At 41.3% G+C, this 18,455-nt stretch overlaps 1 protein-coding gene across 8 annotated transcripts in view; it reads right to left on the reverse strand.

Annotated features, from left to right (window-relative positions):
- The window catches only part of ubr3 (ubiquitin protein ligase E3 component n-recognin 3), a 416,754-nt gene that overhangs the window by 245,581 nt on the left and 152,718 nt on the right, over positions 1 to 18,455 (reverse strand). For all 8 annotated transcript variants that reach the window (XM_068035371.1, XM_068035370.1, XM_068035368.1 and 5 more), the window contains 3 exons: positions 17,987 to 18,128; positions 17,206 to 17,310; positions 8,720 to 8,887 (listed from right to left, as the gene is read on the reverse strand). In XM_068035371.1, coding sequence (XP_067891472.1) covers positions 8,720 to 8,887; positions 17,206 to 17,310; positions 17,987 to 18,128 — 415 coding nt within the window. The remainder of the gene's footprint in view (positions 1 to 8,719; positions 8,888 to 17,205; positions 17,311 to 17,986; positions 18,129 to 18,455) is intronic.

The raw sequence follows: 18,455 nt of genomic DNA on the forward strand, positions 1-18,455 counted from the left end.
ACACCCAAGTCTAGGTCATTAATATAGATCAAGAAAAGCAGGGATCCTAATAGCAACCTCTATATACTATACATTATATACTGTCCTCCAACACGAAAAACAAGCGTTCACCACTACTCTCAGTTTACTGTCACTCAGCCAATTTCGTATCCATGCTGCCACTGTCCCTTTTATTGCATGGGTTCAACTTTGCTGAAAAACCTGTTATGTGGCACTTTGTGAAGTGCCTTTTGGAAGTCCATATACACCATATCAAGCGCATTACCCTCTTATACCCTCTCTGTTACATCATTAAAAACACTATCACGTTAGTTAAAAACGATCTGGCCGTAACAAATCTGTACTGGCATTTCTTAATTAATCCACATTTGTCCAGGTGACTGGTTAATTTTGTCCCAATTTATCATTTCAAAAAGCTTTCCCAACACCAAGGCTTTTGGCCTGTAGCTGCTGGGCTTATCCTTAAACCGTTTTTTGAACAAGGGTGCAAGATTTGCAATTCTCCAGTACCCAAGAAGGACTGGAAGATTCTGGCCAATGCCTCCGGAATTTCCACCCTTACTTTCCTCAGTATCCTTGTATGTATCTGACCCATTCCTGGTGACTTGTCAACTTTAAGCACAGCCAGCCTTTCTAATACCTACTTTTTAATCAATTTTTAGTCCAGTGTCTCAACTACCTCCTCTTTCACTATGACTTTGGCAGTATCTTTTTCCTTGGTAAAGACAGATGGTGGGGGGGGTGGCTCGTTCTCCTCTTTTTACCAGCTTTTTACTCACTACCTGCTTATGGAAGACTTTTGGATTGTCTTTTATGTGGGCTACCAGTCTCATCTCATACTCTATCTTTGCTGCTCTTATTTCACTTCTCCTCTGAACTTTCTATATTCAGCCTGATTCTCACTTATATTAACAAACTGACATCGGTCATACGCACCCTTTTTCAGCGTCATCTTACTCGCTATCTCTTTTCATAATCCAGGGAGCTCTGGCTTTGTTTGCCCCTCATGGGAATGTACCTCGTATCGCCTCTTTAAAGCCAGCTCACTACAGTTCAATTACAGTTTTGCCTGCCAATCTTTGATTCCTCTTTACCCGGGCCAGATCTGTTACGAACACACGAATTATGAGCAGGAGTAGGCCACTCGGCCATTCGAGCCTGCTCCGGCAATCAATAAGTTCATAGCCGAACTGATCAGTCCACATTTCCACCTACCCCCAATAACCTTCCACCCCCTTGCTTATCAAGAATCTATCTACCTCTGCCTTAAAAATATTCAAAGACTGTGCTTCCAACACCTTTTGAGGAAGAGAATTCCAAAGATTCACAACCCTCAGAGAAAAATTTCTCCTCATCTCTGTCTTAAATGGGCGACCCTTTATTTTTAAAACAGTGACCCCTAGTTCTAGATACTCCCACAAGGGGAAACATCCTTTCCACATCCACCCTGTCAGGACCCCTCAGGATCTTATATGTTTCAATCAGGTCGCCTCTTACTCTTCTAAATTCCAGCAGATACAAGCTTAGCCTGTCCAATTCTTTCCTCGTAAGACAGCCCGCCCATTCCAGGTATTAGTCTAGTAAACCTTCTCTGTACTGCCTCTCACCCGATAGAAATTGGCCCTCCCTCAATTAATTTTTACTCTGGATTGCTCCTTGCCTAACCTAAGTCTTATGATACTATAATAAAATAAAAACAAGAAATGCTGGAACCACTCAGCTGGTCTGGCAGCATCTGTGAAAAGAGAAGCCGAGTTAACGTTTCGGGTCAGTGACCCTTCTTCGGAACTCTTATGATACTATGATCATTATCCCTAAATGTTCCCCAACTGGCACTTGACCCATCTTATTCCTCAGAACCAGATCCAGCAATGCCTCCTTCCTCACTAGACTGGAAACATACTGATACAGAAAACTCTCCTGAACACACTTTAGAAAGTCATCCCCCTCTCTGCCTTTTGCATTATTAATATTCCAGGCTGTATTATAATAATTCAAGTCCCATGTTATAACTATGGTTTTGGCCTTTCTCATGATGGAACAGGAGGGAGGGCTTTAGATTCCTGGGACATTGGGATCGTCTCTGGGGGAGATGGGCTCTGTGCAGGCCAGACGGGTTGCACCTGAACAGAGCCGGAACTGAGTTCCTTGCAGGACGTTTTGCTAGTGCTGTTGGGGAGGGTTTAAACAAGTTTGGCAGGGGGACTCAATTGGGGGTAAATCAGAAATGAAAATGGAAGGCAGAAAATTAATGGTTAGAAAATTACAAAAAGAGTTTTGCAGTGCTCACGGGTATTTATTTCAGTGCAAGGAGTACATCAAATAAAGCAGATGAGCTGAGGGCACATAGAGACACGTGGCAGTATGATAACATAGCTAATATAGAAACATGGCTTAAGGAGACTCAGAAATGGCAGCTCAACGTTCCTGGTTACAGGGTTTTCAGATGCGATAGGGAGGGGATAAGAAAGGAGGGGGAGTGGCAATTTTGGTCTAAGAAACTATTACAGCTGTGAAGAGGGATGATGTGTTGGAAGGTTCATCAAATGAGGCCATATGGATTGAGCGAAGGAACAAAAAAGGGGCAATCACACTGCTGGGAGTGTACTATAGACCCCCAACAGTCAGAGGGAGATAGAAGCACAGATATGTAGGCAAATCTGTGAGAAGTGCAAAAACAATAGGGCAGTAATAGTAGAGGATTTTAACTACCCCAATATTAATTGCGATAGTTTTAGTGTGAAAGGAATTGAGGGAACAGAATTCTTGAGGTGCATTCAAGAGAACTTTTTTGCCCAGTATGTAGCAAGTCCCAACAAGAGAGGGCACAGTTTTAGACTTCGTTTTAGGAAATGAAGATGGGCAGGTGGGAGGAGTAGCAGTGGAAGGTCATGATCATAATTCAGTTAGTTTTAACATTATGGAAAAGGACAGAGATAGAATGGGAGTTCGAGTTCTCATTTAGGGCAAGGCCAATTTTACTAAACGGAGTAGTGACAACTACTTGAAGGTAAATCAGTGTCAGAGCAGCGGGAGACAAAGAGGAGATTCAAGGGGTTCAGAGTAAACACCTTCCCACAAAGAAAAAGGTTGGGATGGCCAAATCTAGAGCCCCATGGATGTCAAGGAGCTTACAGGGTAAGATAAGGCAGAAAAGGAAAGCTTATGTCTGATACCAAGAACTCAATACTACAGAAAGCCGGAGAGGAGTATGAAAAGTGGAGGGGTGAAATCAAAAAGGAAATTAGGAAAGCAAAGTTAGGGCATGAAAGAATATTGGCGAGCAAATTCAAGGTGAACCCAAAGATGTTTTATCAATACATTGAGTAAGAGGATAACTGAGGACAGAGGAGGGCCCATTAAAGACCACAAAGGTAACCCATGTGTAGGGGCAGAAAATGTTGGTATGGTTCTTAATGAATACTTTGTGCCTGTCTTCACAAAAGAGGGGGACGATACAGATATTGTAGTTAAGGAGGAAGAGTGTGAAAATTGGATTGATAAACACAGGGAGACAGCAAGTATTAATGGGATTAGCATCCCTGTAAGTTGATAAATCACCAGAGATGGATGAAATGTACCCCCAGGCTGTTAAAAGCAGCAAGAGAGGAAATAGCAGAAGGTCTGACCATCATTTTCCAGTCCTCACCGGATACAGGTGTGGTGCCAGAGGATTGGAGGACTGCTCACGTTGTACCTCTGTTTAAAAAAGGAACGAAGGATAGACTGAATAATTACAGGCCAGGCAGTCTAACTTCAGTAGTGGGAAAATTATTGGAATCTATTCTGAGAGACAGGATAAACCGTCACTTAGAAAGGCACAGGTTAATCAAGGATAGTCAGCATGGATTTGTTAAGGGAAGTTCTTGTTTGACCAACTCGATCGAATTTTTTGAAGTAGTAATAAGGAAGATAGATGAGGATAGTGCAGTTGATGTGGTCTACATGGATTCTAGCAAGACTTTTGACAAGGTCCCACATGGCAGACTGGTTAAAAAAAAAATCCCATGGGATCCAGGGAAATGCAGCAAGGTGGATACAAAATTGGCTCAGTGGCACGAAACAAACGATAATTGTTGACGGCTGTTTTAGCGACTGGAAGGCTGTTTGCAGTGGCGTTCCGCAGGGCTCAGTACTAGGTTCACTGATTTTTGTGGTATGTATTAACGATTTGGACATAAATGTAGGGGGCACGATCAAGAAGTTTGTAGATGACACAGAGATTGCCCATGTGGTAGATAGCGAGGAGGATAGCTGTAGGCTGCAGGAAGATAGATGGTCCGGTCAGATGGGCAGAAAAGTGGCAAATGGAATTCAACCCAGAGAAGTGTGAGGTGATGCATTTGGGGAGGTCAAACAAGGCAAAGGAATGCACGATTAATGGAAAAGTACTGAGAAGTGTAGAGGAAGTGAAGGACCTTGGAGTGAATATCCACTGATCCCTGACGGTGGCAAGACAAGTCGATAAGGTGGTTAAGGGGGCAGATGGAATCCTTTCCTTTATTAGCAGAGGTATAGAATATAAGAGCAGGGAGGTTATGCTGAAACTGTATAACTCATTGGTTAGGCCACAACTTGAGTACTGTGTGCAATTCTGGTCACCTCATTACAGAAAGGATGTAATTGCACTAGACAGAGTACAGGGGAGATTTATGAGAATGTTGCAAGGACTGGAAAAATGCAGCTATGGATAGGCTGGAGCTGTTCGCCTTAGAACAGAGAAAGCCAAGAGGAGATCTGATTGAAATGTACATAATAGTGATGGGCCTGGATAGAGTGAAGGTAAATGAGATGCTGTTCCTCGAGCTTACTTTTTATTTTATTTAGAGATACAGCACTGAAACAGGCCCTTCGGCCCACCGAGTCTGTGCCGACCAACAACCACCCATTTTATACTAACCCTACAATAATCCCATATTCCCTACCTACACTAGGGGCAATTTATAATGGCCAATTTACCTATCACCTGCAAGTCTTTTGGCTGTGGGAGGAAACCGGAGCACCCGGCGAAAACCCACGCAGACACAGGGAGAACTTGCAAACTCCACACAGGCAGTACCCAGAATCGAACCCGGGTCACTGGAGCTGTGAGGCTGCAGTGCTAACCACTGCACCACTGTGCCGCCCACTTACGTTGATGTTCATTGAGGAACAGCATCTCATTTAATGATTAGGCAGACTACAGCCTGCCGGATTGAACATCGAGTTCAATAATTTCAGAGCACGACGGGCCCCTACACTTTACTTTTATTTTTAGTTTTTTTTTCTTTTTTCTATTTTTTCTTTTTTTGTGTTTGTTTTATTTTATTTTATCTTAGTTTGTTTAGTTTGCTTACTCACTGTTTTTTTTCATGTTTGTATTTGCGGCTGTTCAATTTTCAGTCCGTTAACACCCTATCTGTACTAATGCTCTGTCTTTCAACACACCATTAACATATTGTTTGCCTTTGTTCCATGACCTTCTGGTCAGTTATTCTGTGACCTTGTCCTATCTACACCTTCTCCTTTGTTATCTCTTGCCCCACCCCCGCTTTACTTGCTTATAACCTTTCACATTTCTAATATTTGCCAGTTCTGAAGAAGGGTCACTGACCTGAAACGTTAATTCTGCTTCTCTCTCCACAGATGCTGCCAAACCTGCTGAGTATTGCCAGCATTTCTTGTTTTTATGCCCTTTTTTGAGCCAGGTCTCTGTTGTCCCCATGACATCATATTCCCACCTGGCTAGCTGCGCCTGCAGCTCACCAACCTTATTTATCACACTCCACATGTTCACATACATGCACAGTAAACCCAATTTAGATCTTACTGCATTTCATCTAATTTTGACGCCACCTAATAGTTTACTATTTCTTACTGGAATGCTATCTCTCCCTCCCAATTCTTTGTATACCTTGTTTTTCCTCTCTGATGTTACCTCCTGGTTCCCAACCCCCTGCCAAGTTAGTTTAAATCCTCCCCAATAGCAATAGCAAACCACCCACAATGACATTCTGTTCAAGTGCAACCTATCTGGCCTGTCTCACCCAGAACCATTCCCAATGTCCAAGGAATCCAAGCTCTCATTCCTGTATCAGCTCTCCAGCCACATATTCATCTTCTCTATCCTCCTATTTCTGTACTCACTGGTACCTGGAACTGTGAGTAATTGGAGATTACCACCTTCGTGGTCTTGCATGCTAGTCTCTTTCCTAGCTCCCTAAATTCTGTCGACAGGATCTCATCCCTCTTTCTGCCGACATTGTTGGTACCGATATGGACCACAACTATTGACCGTTCACTCTATACCCTCACAGTGCTCTGCAGCTATTCAGAGACATCCTTGACCTTGGCACCAGGGAAGCAACACACCATCCTGGATTTACATCTGCGATTGCAGAAATGCCTGTCTGTTCCTTTAACTATCGAATCCCATATCACGATTGTTTTCCCAATTTTTCTCCTGTCCCCCTGTACAGCTGAGCCAGCCATGGTGCTGTGGAGTTGGCTCCGGCTGCACTCTCATCAGTATTTAGAACTGAATACTGTTTGGAGACCAAGATGCACTCAGGGGACTTTTGCACTACCTGCCTGATCCTTTTGACAGTTCCCCATTCCCCCTCTACCTGCATATTTTTAATCTTCAGGCAGACATCATCCAGAAACATGCTATCCACGCAGCTCACAGTCTCGCAGATGCCCATAGTGACGCCAGCTGCCGCTCAATCTCTGAAACCATGAGCTTGAGCTGCTTCAGCTGATGACATTTCCTGTAAGTGCAATTGTCCAGTTGCATAATTGTGCAGAATGAGGCAGTCAGGTAGATCTCCAATCTGCACTCATAGCTGGGGAATGGTTGCTCACATTGGTAGATCTGTACTTTTATACATTATATATTACACACAAATTCTAACTCAAAACTAAATACAGGTAGTGGTAAGAGACAATATCAGTAGTGCTACACTAAAATTAATACAAGGAGGGGGAACACGACTGAAATTTTTGAAAGTACTAAGTACAATGTGATGAAAAACCCACACACCAATTGGAAAAATATTAATTTTGAGATATGGAATGTTGCCTGAGACTTTTTACTGGACATTATTACAAATAACTTTTAAAAAGGAGAACAGAATAGCTAAAGATGGCCACGCACAATTTGCATATCAGAAGCCAAAGGCTGGCTGGGAGACAGAGGTAACCGCCCAGTCTAACCAGAATAGAGGTGCGCTCTGATTCAATTACCGAGAATGGTTTTTGTCAATAGTGGTTGTCAAAAGCCATCAACACCCTTTGACTTTGAAAGAGCCAACCGCCCCCCCCCAAGTATGTCTGAAGAACTTTGAATTTCAATAACCTTCCAGAACTTCAGTTTTCAAACAGAGGTGGTCACATGACATACCTGTCTGTGTAACTGAGTTTGTGAATTATGCCTCAGAAGACAGTAATTGAACTCCAAGGAAGAAAACAGCACCTCTCTCACACCAAGTGCCATTCACCCTTCGCCCCTGTGCTCACTGACATATACCAGCACCAACTGAGCACCGCCTCAATTTTAAAATTCTCATCCTTGTTTTCAAATCCATCCATGCCCTTGCTCCTTTCCATCTCTAACTTCCTCCAGCCCTGAAAGATAGCTGTGCTCCTCTAATTCTGGTCTCTTGCATATCCCCAAGTTTAATCTCTCCAGCAGTGGCTGCCATGACTCTAAACTCTGAATTCTCTCCCTAAACCTCTTCGCCTCTCTTTTGTCCTTTAACATGCTCCTTAAAACCTACCGCTGTGACAAAGCTTTTGGCCATCTTCCTTAATGTCTCCATGGCTCAGTGTCAAATTTTGTTTAATAACGTTGTGAAGCACCTCAGAACGTTTTTACTATGTTAGAAGGCGCTATATTCTAGACACAAGAATTAAGGGCAATATAATTATGTTTATTAAAAAAATTTGAGGTTCTTGTTAAAGGTCAATTCCAATTACCCATTACAATGTGGTCACAGCTAATTGAACAATTGTTCACAGACTGGCTGATAGGCAACATCGACTTTTGATCAGGGCACTTCATCAGGGCATCTTAAATTGACATAACAGATTTACTCAGTCAAGTTTCAAATTGGGTGCAAAATTAGTTAGTGATTGTAAGAACACTAAAAGTATGAAACTTAAGTGTAAAACAATCTAACTTTGAATGAAGAATAAATGTGTCAAATTGAATACAGAAGCTAGATTAATGGACTCACTCTTAATTTCTAATCTTTTGATCAATAATAAATTTAAAACACTACATGGCTTATCAACCACTATTTAACTGTTCCCAGCTAGCTTATGAACACTGTTCCTTTGCCTATTAGACTTCAGCTGAAGTACAGCGCAACAGATAAGACACATACACAACTGAGGCCCGTCACTTTCGGCCTTCAACAGATCATTCACTGCAATCACTTTGAAAAAGTGATGAAGGAGCATATAATTGCTAAAGTGCCATTTTATATAAAATTCAAAAGCTTAGGAGGTAACATTAGAATATAAATTTTAATTTCTTTATGTATCTCAACCTCTAAATTCAATACAAAATTAATTTATTTTATGGGCCATGCTAATGTTAGAAACCAATCAACAGCCATGCACAGGTCACACAAATGACGAACTGTAAGCGTAATACTTGTGAAAACATTATTAATTGTTATTTCTGAATAACTTTGGAAAATGTAAAGCTAAACCATCTCAACTGTTACACACTAACCTGTACAAAAGAGGTATCTGAGCTGGTGCTGGCAGGTGGCTCCCTGGTCACTTCAGGCGCCGTCTCTGGAAGTCTGACTCGCACATAGTTAATGATATGATGCAGATTTGTTGCTATGTTGGTTCCATGGAACCAACTATCCGAACATCGCTCTTCACCAAACATTTCCTACAAGGAGATTTAATTGTAAAATTAACTAATTTTTTTCAACAAACATAGCTGAATGTGACTGAGACTTGCAATTAATACATACAACTAAATAATAAAAAAAAACTGTGCACAAACAGAAGCAATGAGAAAAAATATTGTTTCACAACTAAACACTGGGGCCAAAGTCATGCTCTACACTTAAAGTGGGAGGCTTTTAAAAGTGAGATAGGAAGAGTTCAGGGCCGGCATGTTCCTGTTAGATGGAAGGACAAGGCTGACAAGTTTAGGGAACCTTGGTTGACGAGGGATATTGAGGGTCTGGTCAGGACAAAGGAGGCGGCATATGTCAGGTATAGGCAACTGGGATCAAGCGAGTCCCTCGAGGAGTATAGGGAATGTAGGAGTACACTTAAGAAGGAAATTAGGAGGGTGAAAAGCGGCCATGAGATTCCCCTGGCTGATAAGATAAAGGAGAATCCTAAAAGATTCTATAAGTATATTAAGAGTAAAAGGGTAGCAAGGGAGAGAGTAGGCCCCCTTAAGGATCAGTGTGGTAATTTATGTGGGGAGCCACAGGAAATGGGCAAGGTCCTAAATGAATACTTCTCGTCTGTATTTACCGAGGAGAAGGTCATGGAAGTTAGTGAGTTCAAGGGAGGGAACAGCGATATCCTGGAGCATATCAACATTACAAAGGAGGTGGTGTTGGACGTTTTGAAGCGCATTAAGGTGGATAAATCCCCAGGGCCTGACCAGCTGTATCCTCGGATGCTATGGGAAGCAAGACAGGAGATTGCTGGGGCTCTGGCAGAGATTTTTGTATCATTGTTAGCCACAGGTGAGGTACTGGAAGACCGGAGGATTGCTAATGTTGTGCCTTTATTGAGGAAGGGCAGCAGGGATAAGCCAGGGAACTACAGGCCGGTGAGCCTTACATCAGTGGTGGGAAAGTTATTGGAAGGGATTCTGAGAGACAGGATTTATATGCATTTGAAAAGGCAAGGTCTGATTAGGGATAGTCAGCATGGCTCTGTGTGTGGGAAATCATGTCTCACGACTATGATTGAGTTTTTTGAGGAGGTGACCAAGAGGATTGATGAGGGCAGGGCGATGGACGTTGTTGACATGGACTTTAGGAAGGCCTTTGACAAGGTCCCGCATGGTAGGCTGGTCCAGAAGGTTCGAACACATGGGATCCAGGGTGAGCTAGCCAATTGGATACAAAATTGGCTTGGTGACAGGAGGAAGAGGGTGGTAGTGGAGGGTTGTTTTTCCAGAGTGGAGGCCAGTGACCAGTGGTGTGCCACAGGGATCGGTGCTGGGCCCTTTGTTGTTCGTCATATATATTAATGACTTGGATGTGAATGTAGGGGGCATGATTTGTAAGTTTGCAGATGACACCAAAATTGGTGGTATAGTGGACAGTGAAGAAGGTTGTCTAAGGTTACAACAGGATATAGATAAACTGGGAAAGTTGGCAAGGGATTGGCAAATGGAATTTAATGCAGACAAGTGCGAAGTGATGCATTTTGGGAAGTTAAACCAGGGCAGGACATATACAGTGAATGGCAGGGCCCTGGGCAGTGTTGTTGAGCAGAGAGACATTGGGGTGCAAACACATAGTTCCCTGAAAGTGACAACACAGGTAGACAGGGTGGTGAAGGAGGCGTATGGCATGCTTGCCTTCATCGGCCGAGGCATTGAGTACAAGAGTTGGGATGTCATGTTACAGTTGTACATAACGTTGGTTAGGCCGCATTTGGAGTACTGTGTGCAGTTCTAGTCGCCGCACTACAGGAAAGATGTGGTTAAGCTAGAGAGGATGCAGAAAAGATTCACAAGGATGTTGCATGGTTTGGAGGGCTTGAGTTATAAAGAGAGATTGGATAGGCTGTGTCTGTTTTCCCTGGAGCGAAGGAGGTTGAGAGGGGACATGATAGAGGTATATAAAATTGCGAGGCATCGATAGGGTAGATAGCCAGAGTCTGTTTCCCAAGGTAGGGGTGAATAAAACTAGAGGGCATAGATTTAAGGTGAGAGGGAGGAGGTTTAAAAGGAATCAAAGGGATAAATTTTTCACACGAAGAATAGTGGGTATCTGGAATGAGCTGCCAGAGGAGGTGGTGGAGGCAGGAACAGTAGCAACATTTAAGAGGCATCTGGACAGGTACTTGAATGAGCAAGGCATAGAAGGATATGGAATTAGTATAGATTGGGATTATGGTCAGCATGGACACGGTGGGCCGAAGGGCCTGTTTCTATGCTGTACGACTCTATGGCTCTGTGAAGCAGGCATTACTGATCATAATTCTTTTTATCTGAAGTATATTTTTGAATGAGTGTAGAAAAAATGTACTTCAGGTAAAAAGAATGATCAGCAATGTTCAGATCCATCTTTTTCAAGCTGTTGAATATTGCAGTTGAATAATTTCCCATCTCTGTTGGCTGAAGGATTTTGAACCACATTTTATTCAAAACACCTGCTAACTTCCCTAAAGGCATCACAACGTTCATCTATAAAAACAACAGTTAACACCACCTGTCCTAGTACCCTCAAGCAAAGAAGGCTCTGCTCTTAACTCGGATACATAAAACTATAGTGCAGCACATTTAACTTCTGGTTTATTTTTGCTGAAAATTTCCTAAGTTATACAATACTCTATAAACAGCTTTCAAGTTGATTATTCACTTCAAAATTCCAAAACTTGTCATCTAACTATTTTTCCTGAAATCTCAAATCTTGGGTCTATGAACTTCGTTTAGCTGCAAAGAGATTTCTTTTTGTGCTAACAGTTGTTAATACTATAACATAAAACAATTTTTTATAACTTTGTTTTTCTCATACACACGTTAAAATATACCAATAGACAACAACAGTAATACAGTAATGTTTGGATTCTAGATTACCAGTCCAGTAACAATCACTAACTATGGTATCATACGCATGTTTCATGAACCATAACATTTAAATTGCTTGGTTAATTGAGAGATCAGTGATTTGTTTTCTGGATTTAACAAGCAACATCAGTCCTTTGGCATTAAAGAAATGGTTTGATCCATTGTTGTTCTGTATGACTGGCACAAAATTACCATGATATCCATCACTGCATTAGTGACATTGTACACTTATTTAAATCTCTTCATCAAAGGAATTAACAGAAGTTTTAGTTTAGACACTCAAGGGGTAATTTTGAAACAGGACTTCTTGAAAACTGGAGTTTACTCAAAATGAAAAGCAATAAAAATAAAACAGGTAAAATAAATTTCATAAAATGCAATAGACTGAATTTGCTGTGAAAAAGCAGAACTATTAGTTTATTGAATCTTTAACAACAACAACTTGTACTTATGTAGCATCTATAATGGAATAAAATATCCCAAGGCACTTCATAGGGATATAAAATAAAATATGACACCAAGCCACATAAGGGGATATTAGGTAGATGACCAAAAGCATGGTGAAAGGTTTAAGGAGGGGCTTAAAAGGAGGAAAGCAAGGCAGAGATGTGGAGAGGGAATTCCAGAGCTTATGGCCTATGCAGCTGAAGGCACGGTCACCAATGTTGCAGCAATTAAAATCAAGGGGCCAGAATTAAATGAATGCAGATATCTTGGAGGGTTGTAGGGCTGGAGACTAGAGGTATGGAAGGGTGAGGCCATAGAGGAGTTTGAAAACAAGGTCGAGAATTTTAAAATTGAGGTGTTGCTTAATCAGAAGCCCGTGTAAGTCAATGAGCACAAGGGTGATGGGTGCGCGTAAGGATATGGACAGCAGAGTTTTGGATGACCCCAATTTTATGGAGGGCAGAACGAGGGAGGTCAGCCAGGAGTCCATTGGAATAGTCAAGCCTAGAGGCAACAAAGGCATGGATGAGGCCTTCAGTAGCAGATGAGCAGAGGTGGGTGGAGTCGGGCAATGTTACAGAGGTGGAAATAGGCGGTTTTGGTGATACATGGTCAGAAGCTCATCTCTGAGTCAAGTACAACACCAAGGATGCAGAGAGTCTGGTTCAGCTCAGACAGTTGTCGGGGAGAGGGATAGAGTCGGTGGCAAGGGAGAGCAGTTTGTAGCAGTGACCAAAAACAATAGCTTTGGTTTCCCCAATATTTAATTGGAGGAAGTTTCGGCTCATCCAGCCTGGATGTCGATTGGACAAGCAGTATGACAATTCAGAGATAGAGGAGGGGTCAAGAAAGATGGCGGTGAGGTAGGGCTGGGTGTTGTCAGTGTATATGTGGAAACTAGCATCGTATTTTTGGATGACGTTGCCCAGCTGCAGCATATGGATGAGAATAGGAGGGGGTCTACGATAGATAGCTCCTTGGGGGACCTGTGCGGGAGTGGAAAGAGAAGCCATTACAGGTACAAGAGAGCGCGGAGGAGGATGGTGTGATCAACTGTGGCAAAGCCTGCAGATCGGTCAAGCAGGAGGAGGAGAGATAGTTTATCTTTGTCACAATTACATGTGATGTCATTTGTGACTTGATAAGAGGTGCATCAGTACTGTGGCAGGGGCGGAAACTAGATTGGAGGAATTCAAACACGTAGTTCCAGGAAAGATGGGCGATGACAACACACTCAAGGACTTGGGAGAAGAAAGGGAGGTTAGAGATGGGGCAGTAGCGTGTGAGGGATCAAGGGTTTTTTTTTTTGAGGAGAGGAGTGATGATGACAGATTTGAAGGAGGGAGGGGCAGTACCTGAGGGGAGAGAACCATGACCAATATCAGCTAACACCAGAGCTAGGAAGGGAAGGTAAATGATCAGTAGTTTAGTGGGAAGAGTGGAGAGAGCAGGTGAGTCTCATGAACAGATGAGCTCAAGGAGAGCATGAAGGCAGATAGGAGAGGAACTAGAGAAAGAAACAAATTCAGGGTTAGGGCAGGCGTAGGCCTTAGAGGACATTTGGTCTGGTGGGCTAGATAAAGGGAGGGAAGTGGTAGAGGCAGCTGAGTTGATGGTCTCAACCTTAGTGACAAAGAAGTCTATAAACTCCTCACACTTACTGTTGGCTGTTAGGGTGTAGGGGACAAGGGAGTGGGGTTTAAGACTATTTGCAGTGGAGAAAAGAAGCCAGGGATTACCTTTGTATTCCAGGATGATCCAGGAATGGTGAGCAGTTTTTGCAGATAAGAACAAAATCAGATAGTGCTTTATGTGGTCAAGCGAGATCTGGCGGTGAATAGTGTCACGGAACTTATATTTATTTTCTCCTCGGATTAAAAACAGTGTGTGCCTTTAAGATTCTGTTTGAAAACAGTGTGCCTTTAAGGCTGAGCACAGGGTGCCAGCTACACCTGTCGCTAGGCCACAGCAGGAGAGGTGTCACGTGGTATAATGTTTCGATTTGACTGTGTGTAAAACTGGCAAAAACTGATCTGACCTAGCCACCAGTGAGGCGTGCTACTGAAGAGCTGTCCATTCTCTCTCAGCAGAAATTCTACAAGAAGCTACAGGCCAAGTTAATTGCCTGAGACAAAAAGCCTTTTTTTTTTTTTTGAAGAGACCATTTGTATTGTTGAAGGTAGCAAAACTCATTTTATTTATTTCTAAGCCAAGAAGTATTTGCTTCAAGATTGAATCTCTCTTGACTGTATTTTCTGGAATTCGCCAGTAGTCTTGATGCCTGCTGCAGCCCAACAGTTTGAATGCCTATCTACTGAAGGACTGTCATCAAATCCGTGTAATTTTTTTTTAAACAAACTGGTTAACCATGATTTGTGAGTGTATGTGTGTCTATTGGGGAGTGTCAGGCAGGCCTGCACTTGCCAAGAATGACACACATTAATTTCGCTAAATGAACATTGATTTTTAAACAGTTACTGGAGTAAAGAAAGGACTTGTTTTAAAAAGAAACACCAGACCCTTGACTGGAAAGACAGTTGCATAGTAACAGACAGTACTTGGAAAGGACAAAGGGGCCATTCCCTGCTCCAATTTAATCCACAAAGGACTTTTGATTACCAGACGTTGAACGTGGAGAGGCTAGCATTCCAGGTTAACTGTGAAGATGGCCAAATACACAACAGACGTGGTCAGACAGTTTAGTCCAACTGGCTGTTGGAGTTTTTTTGAATTTGAACTTGCCAGGGATTTTTAAAACTCAGAAAGCTGTTTGTTCCTGGACTGGAAAAGACCTCTCGTGGCTGGCTTGCCACCGCCTCTCTCCTATCTGCTCTCATCTCTCTCAACAACTTCGGAAATCACTGAAGACATATGAACCTCAAGAGAGAAAAGTTACCTACAGTGAACAAGGTTTAAGAAGAATACTGGGCCCCAACGAAAAGCAAGATCTACCGACAAGCAAACACTACAGCGGAGCTTAAGGCACAGTAACAAAAACCCCTCATCAGAGATTGCCGCATACCTCTCTACTTTATTTTTTCTTCTGCTCTTTTATGTCTCTATTTTCATGTGCATATCGCGTACGCATGCTAGCGTGGGGCGCAGTGTGTATCCGTAGGTGTTAACCGAATTAGAGATTAAATTTAAGATTCATAAAATTTCACTTTTCTTCTTTAAAGCTGAGAAAACCTGGTGTGCTGGTTTCTTTGCCTTATAATTAGAAAGCGATGAACAAGGATTCACCAAGGAGGAGCTCAAAACATGTATTTAAAAACAAAACCCTGTTACAATAAGACCAGGTGAAGGCCGAGAAAGATCCCTAGACACCTTTCTCACCTGGCCGTAACAGGGAGTTAGATTAAAGTAAGAAGTTATAAGGTCTTTACACATAGGCTTATTTTAATAATGTTTACGATTTATTTTTTTAATAAATAGTTAATGTGTTGTTGTCTAAAGATACCTGGTTTGGTTTTATTCCGGGGGTTACTAGAGTGCTTAATTTGGCTGTTTTCCAGTTGGGTGGGAAAACTTTAATAATATGCTGCGACCTGTGGATGGGACTGAACTGACAGCGCATTGCTCCTGCTTCAGTCGTAACAATAGCTTAACTAGTTGTCTGCCATACGCGTTCAAGTCTGTGTTTTTTTTTTTAAATAGAGATTCGTGTATCCAAGCTGAAGCCAGTTTTACCTCAGATAATTGCCACGGAGTCATTATGGCACAGAAGGAGGCAGTAATTCTCCCGAAAAGCCTGTAAGACTACTCCTCGACATCTCCTGAACAGAACTCCTCCAGAAAGATCCCAGTGACAGCCATCTACCTATACCTGGACACCAGACCAAGGGCCATCTGGAACATTTCATATCTTATCCTTTTTCTTCAAGAATTGACAATAACTTGTCCAAAGTTTTCTTTTTTAAGTTTATCTCTGCAGAGCCAGTTTTTTCATTTTTCTTTAAACAGTGTGTGAGTGCATGCATGTGTGTTGGGTTATTTTGGAAGGGTAGATATTTATACTTTCATATTTCAAAGTGTGTTAATAAGCTTTGCATTTTTATTGAATAAGTCTTGTTTTATCATGAATCAATAATTTTGTTTATTAAAGAATGACTCTAAACCTGGTTGGCGGATTTTTATTCCAAAACTAATAGATAAAGTATATAATTGGCCATACTGGTAACTGGGGAAAACATTTAATTATATGCTGTGACCAGTGGAGTAGGGGAACTAGAGAAAGATAGTGCATTCCTCCAACCTCGGTTGTAACATTGTCAACAAGTTAGTCATTCTGCATTTCATGCTTACCCAACATCTATTCACACCCATGAAATTGTCAATACCTGTATTCACGATTACTGTGCCGTTGGATTAAATTGTTTACAGCACAATAGGCAGCATACTAGAACACAACAGTCAGGACAGAGGGTCATGTCCATAATCCTCCAAATCACTAAATTACTGAATTTAGCTATATAGAAATACTGGGAGGAGGCCAGATATTTCTTCACAGTAAGAGTGGGAAGGCAATTAAATGGGAAGCAGGCACCTTGATGGTTTACGTATCTTCAAGCTGCAAGTTTCAGAATACAAACTGGCCACAGCTTGGGAGTTAGTTATCAGCTCCGCCAGGAAATTCAGTGTGGCGTGAGCAGATTTCTTGATAAGGAAACTAAATTCAACAACAAACTGTGGGTGTCAAAGCAAAAAAATAAATTTAGGTACACTTTTAATATCACAAATTTATGGGACTGGCTAGATGAACTTGCTGGGTGTTCCCACCAATCATTTTTTGTATGTCCATATATTTCAGCATCAGAGCCAGAAAACTGTCTCTACTTGTTATAGCTTATCTACTCAAAAGGTAAGGATTTCCAACAGTTTGTAAAATGGACAAATTATATTTACTTATTCAGTTTTAGTATTCTGATGTACTTCATTTTGCATGATGGTTTATCTAAAGCTACCTTATTTTGTCCAGGCATTTCACCCACCTCTTCCTCAATGGTTTCTTCAGGTAAGTTGTCTAGACCCAGTTCGATCAAGTATAATACCATACATAGTATATGTTCAGACATATTCTGGTGATCCATCAATATCTACAAAAACAAACCACAATCCTAAATCTAGTATTTACTCCTTTTCAATGTATAATTAACTTAAGAGTCAGATTCAGAAACACTAAAATATCAGCAAAATTGAAGATTTCTCTATTATAAAGAATATTGTATGCTAACCACTTTTGTCATTTCTTAATAAACTGAGTAAACTTACCTTAGTTACTATATTCAATAAGATACATGTTTAAGAGATTCATAAAAAAATAGATAAATCAATATGATTCAAAGTGGAGTACTGCATTTAAACTGGACAGCAATTTACTACAAGTAGCCAAAAGTAAGGGTAATGACTCCAATACCATAAAATATAACTACTCATGCATTCACCAAAGCAGATATCTATAGACATTGAGGATTTTAATTACTTTGCAAAACTATAGTAAATCTAGTCCATTTTTTGCAATATCTGAAATGCAAAGAAATACATTTGTAACTTGTCATTATAGTTATTTCCTGACAATGTAGATCAGAAATAAAACTGTTCTTTAGGACTGGACAGACATTGATTGGAATGGTCAAGAGTTGCAGAGTCAATGTAAAGATGTAAATTTATGCAGTTAATATTTCATGATTACTGCAGGCCCTCATGAGGTTCAACACTACTAACCTGTCTAGTTAGAATGCAATACAATATATTTGTGTCCCTATGCTTTACCTTGTAAAGAAGAGTAAACAGCACAATGTGCAAGGTTTTACAGTGCAATATTCGCATTAGACCTTTGTAACTGGGATTTAAAGGTGCTCTCTCCCGATATGGTGGCCATGGGTTACCACAGAATTTTCCAGTCTGCTTTAGGCTGTCAAAAAGAGTAGAAAATGCAACCATATATTAGTAAATGAATATATATATATATATATATATACCACTATATTATACCTAGACTAGGCAAATTAGGAAAGCGTATTTGACTTTTTTTTTAATTCCATCACCAATAAGGAACAGAAATACTTAAGCACAATGCCTATTAGGAACGTGTAGGACACAGAATACAGAATTGTGTTTTTACCTGCCTTGAACTGCCTCTTTTTGCCTCCAGAAAGTGACTGTTCAATTTACAATTAAATTGTTCCAGTGTGAAAACTAAGTAATATTTGGTCAAAGTGGCAGATTATATATCAAAAAT

This window comes from Heterodontus francisci, chromosome 7, assembly GCF_036365525.1.
Source record: "Heterodontus francisci isolate sHetFra1 chromosome 7, sHetFra1.hap1, whole genome shotgun sequence".
In the NCBI taxonomy this organism is placed as follows: domain Eukaryota; kingdom Metazoa; phylum Chordata; class Chondrichthyes; order Heterodontiformes; family Heterodontidae; genus Heterodontus; species Heterodontus francisci.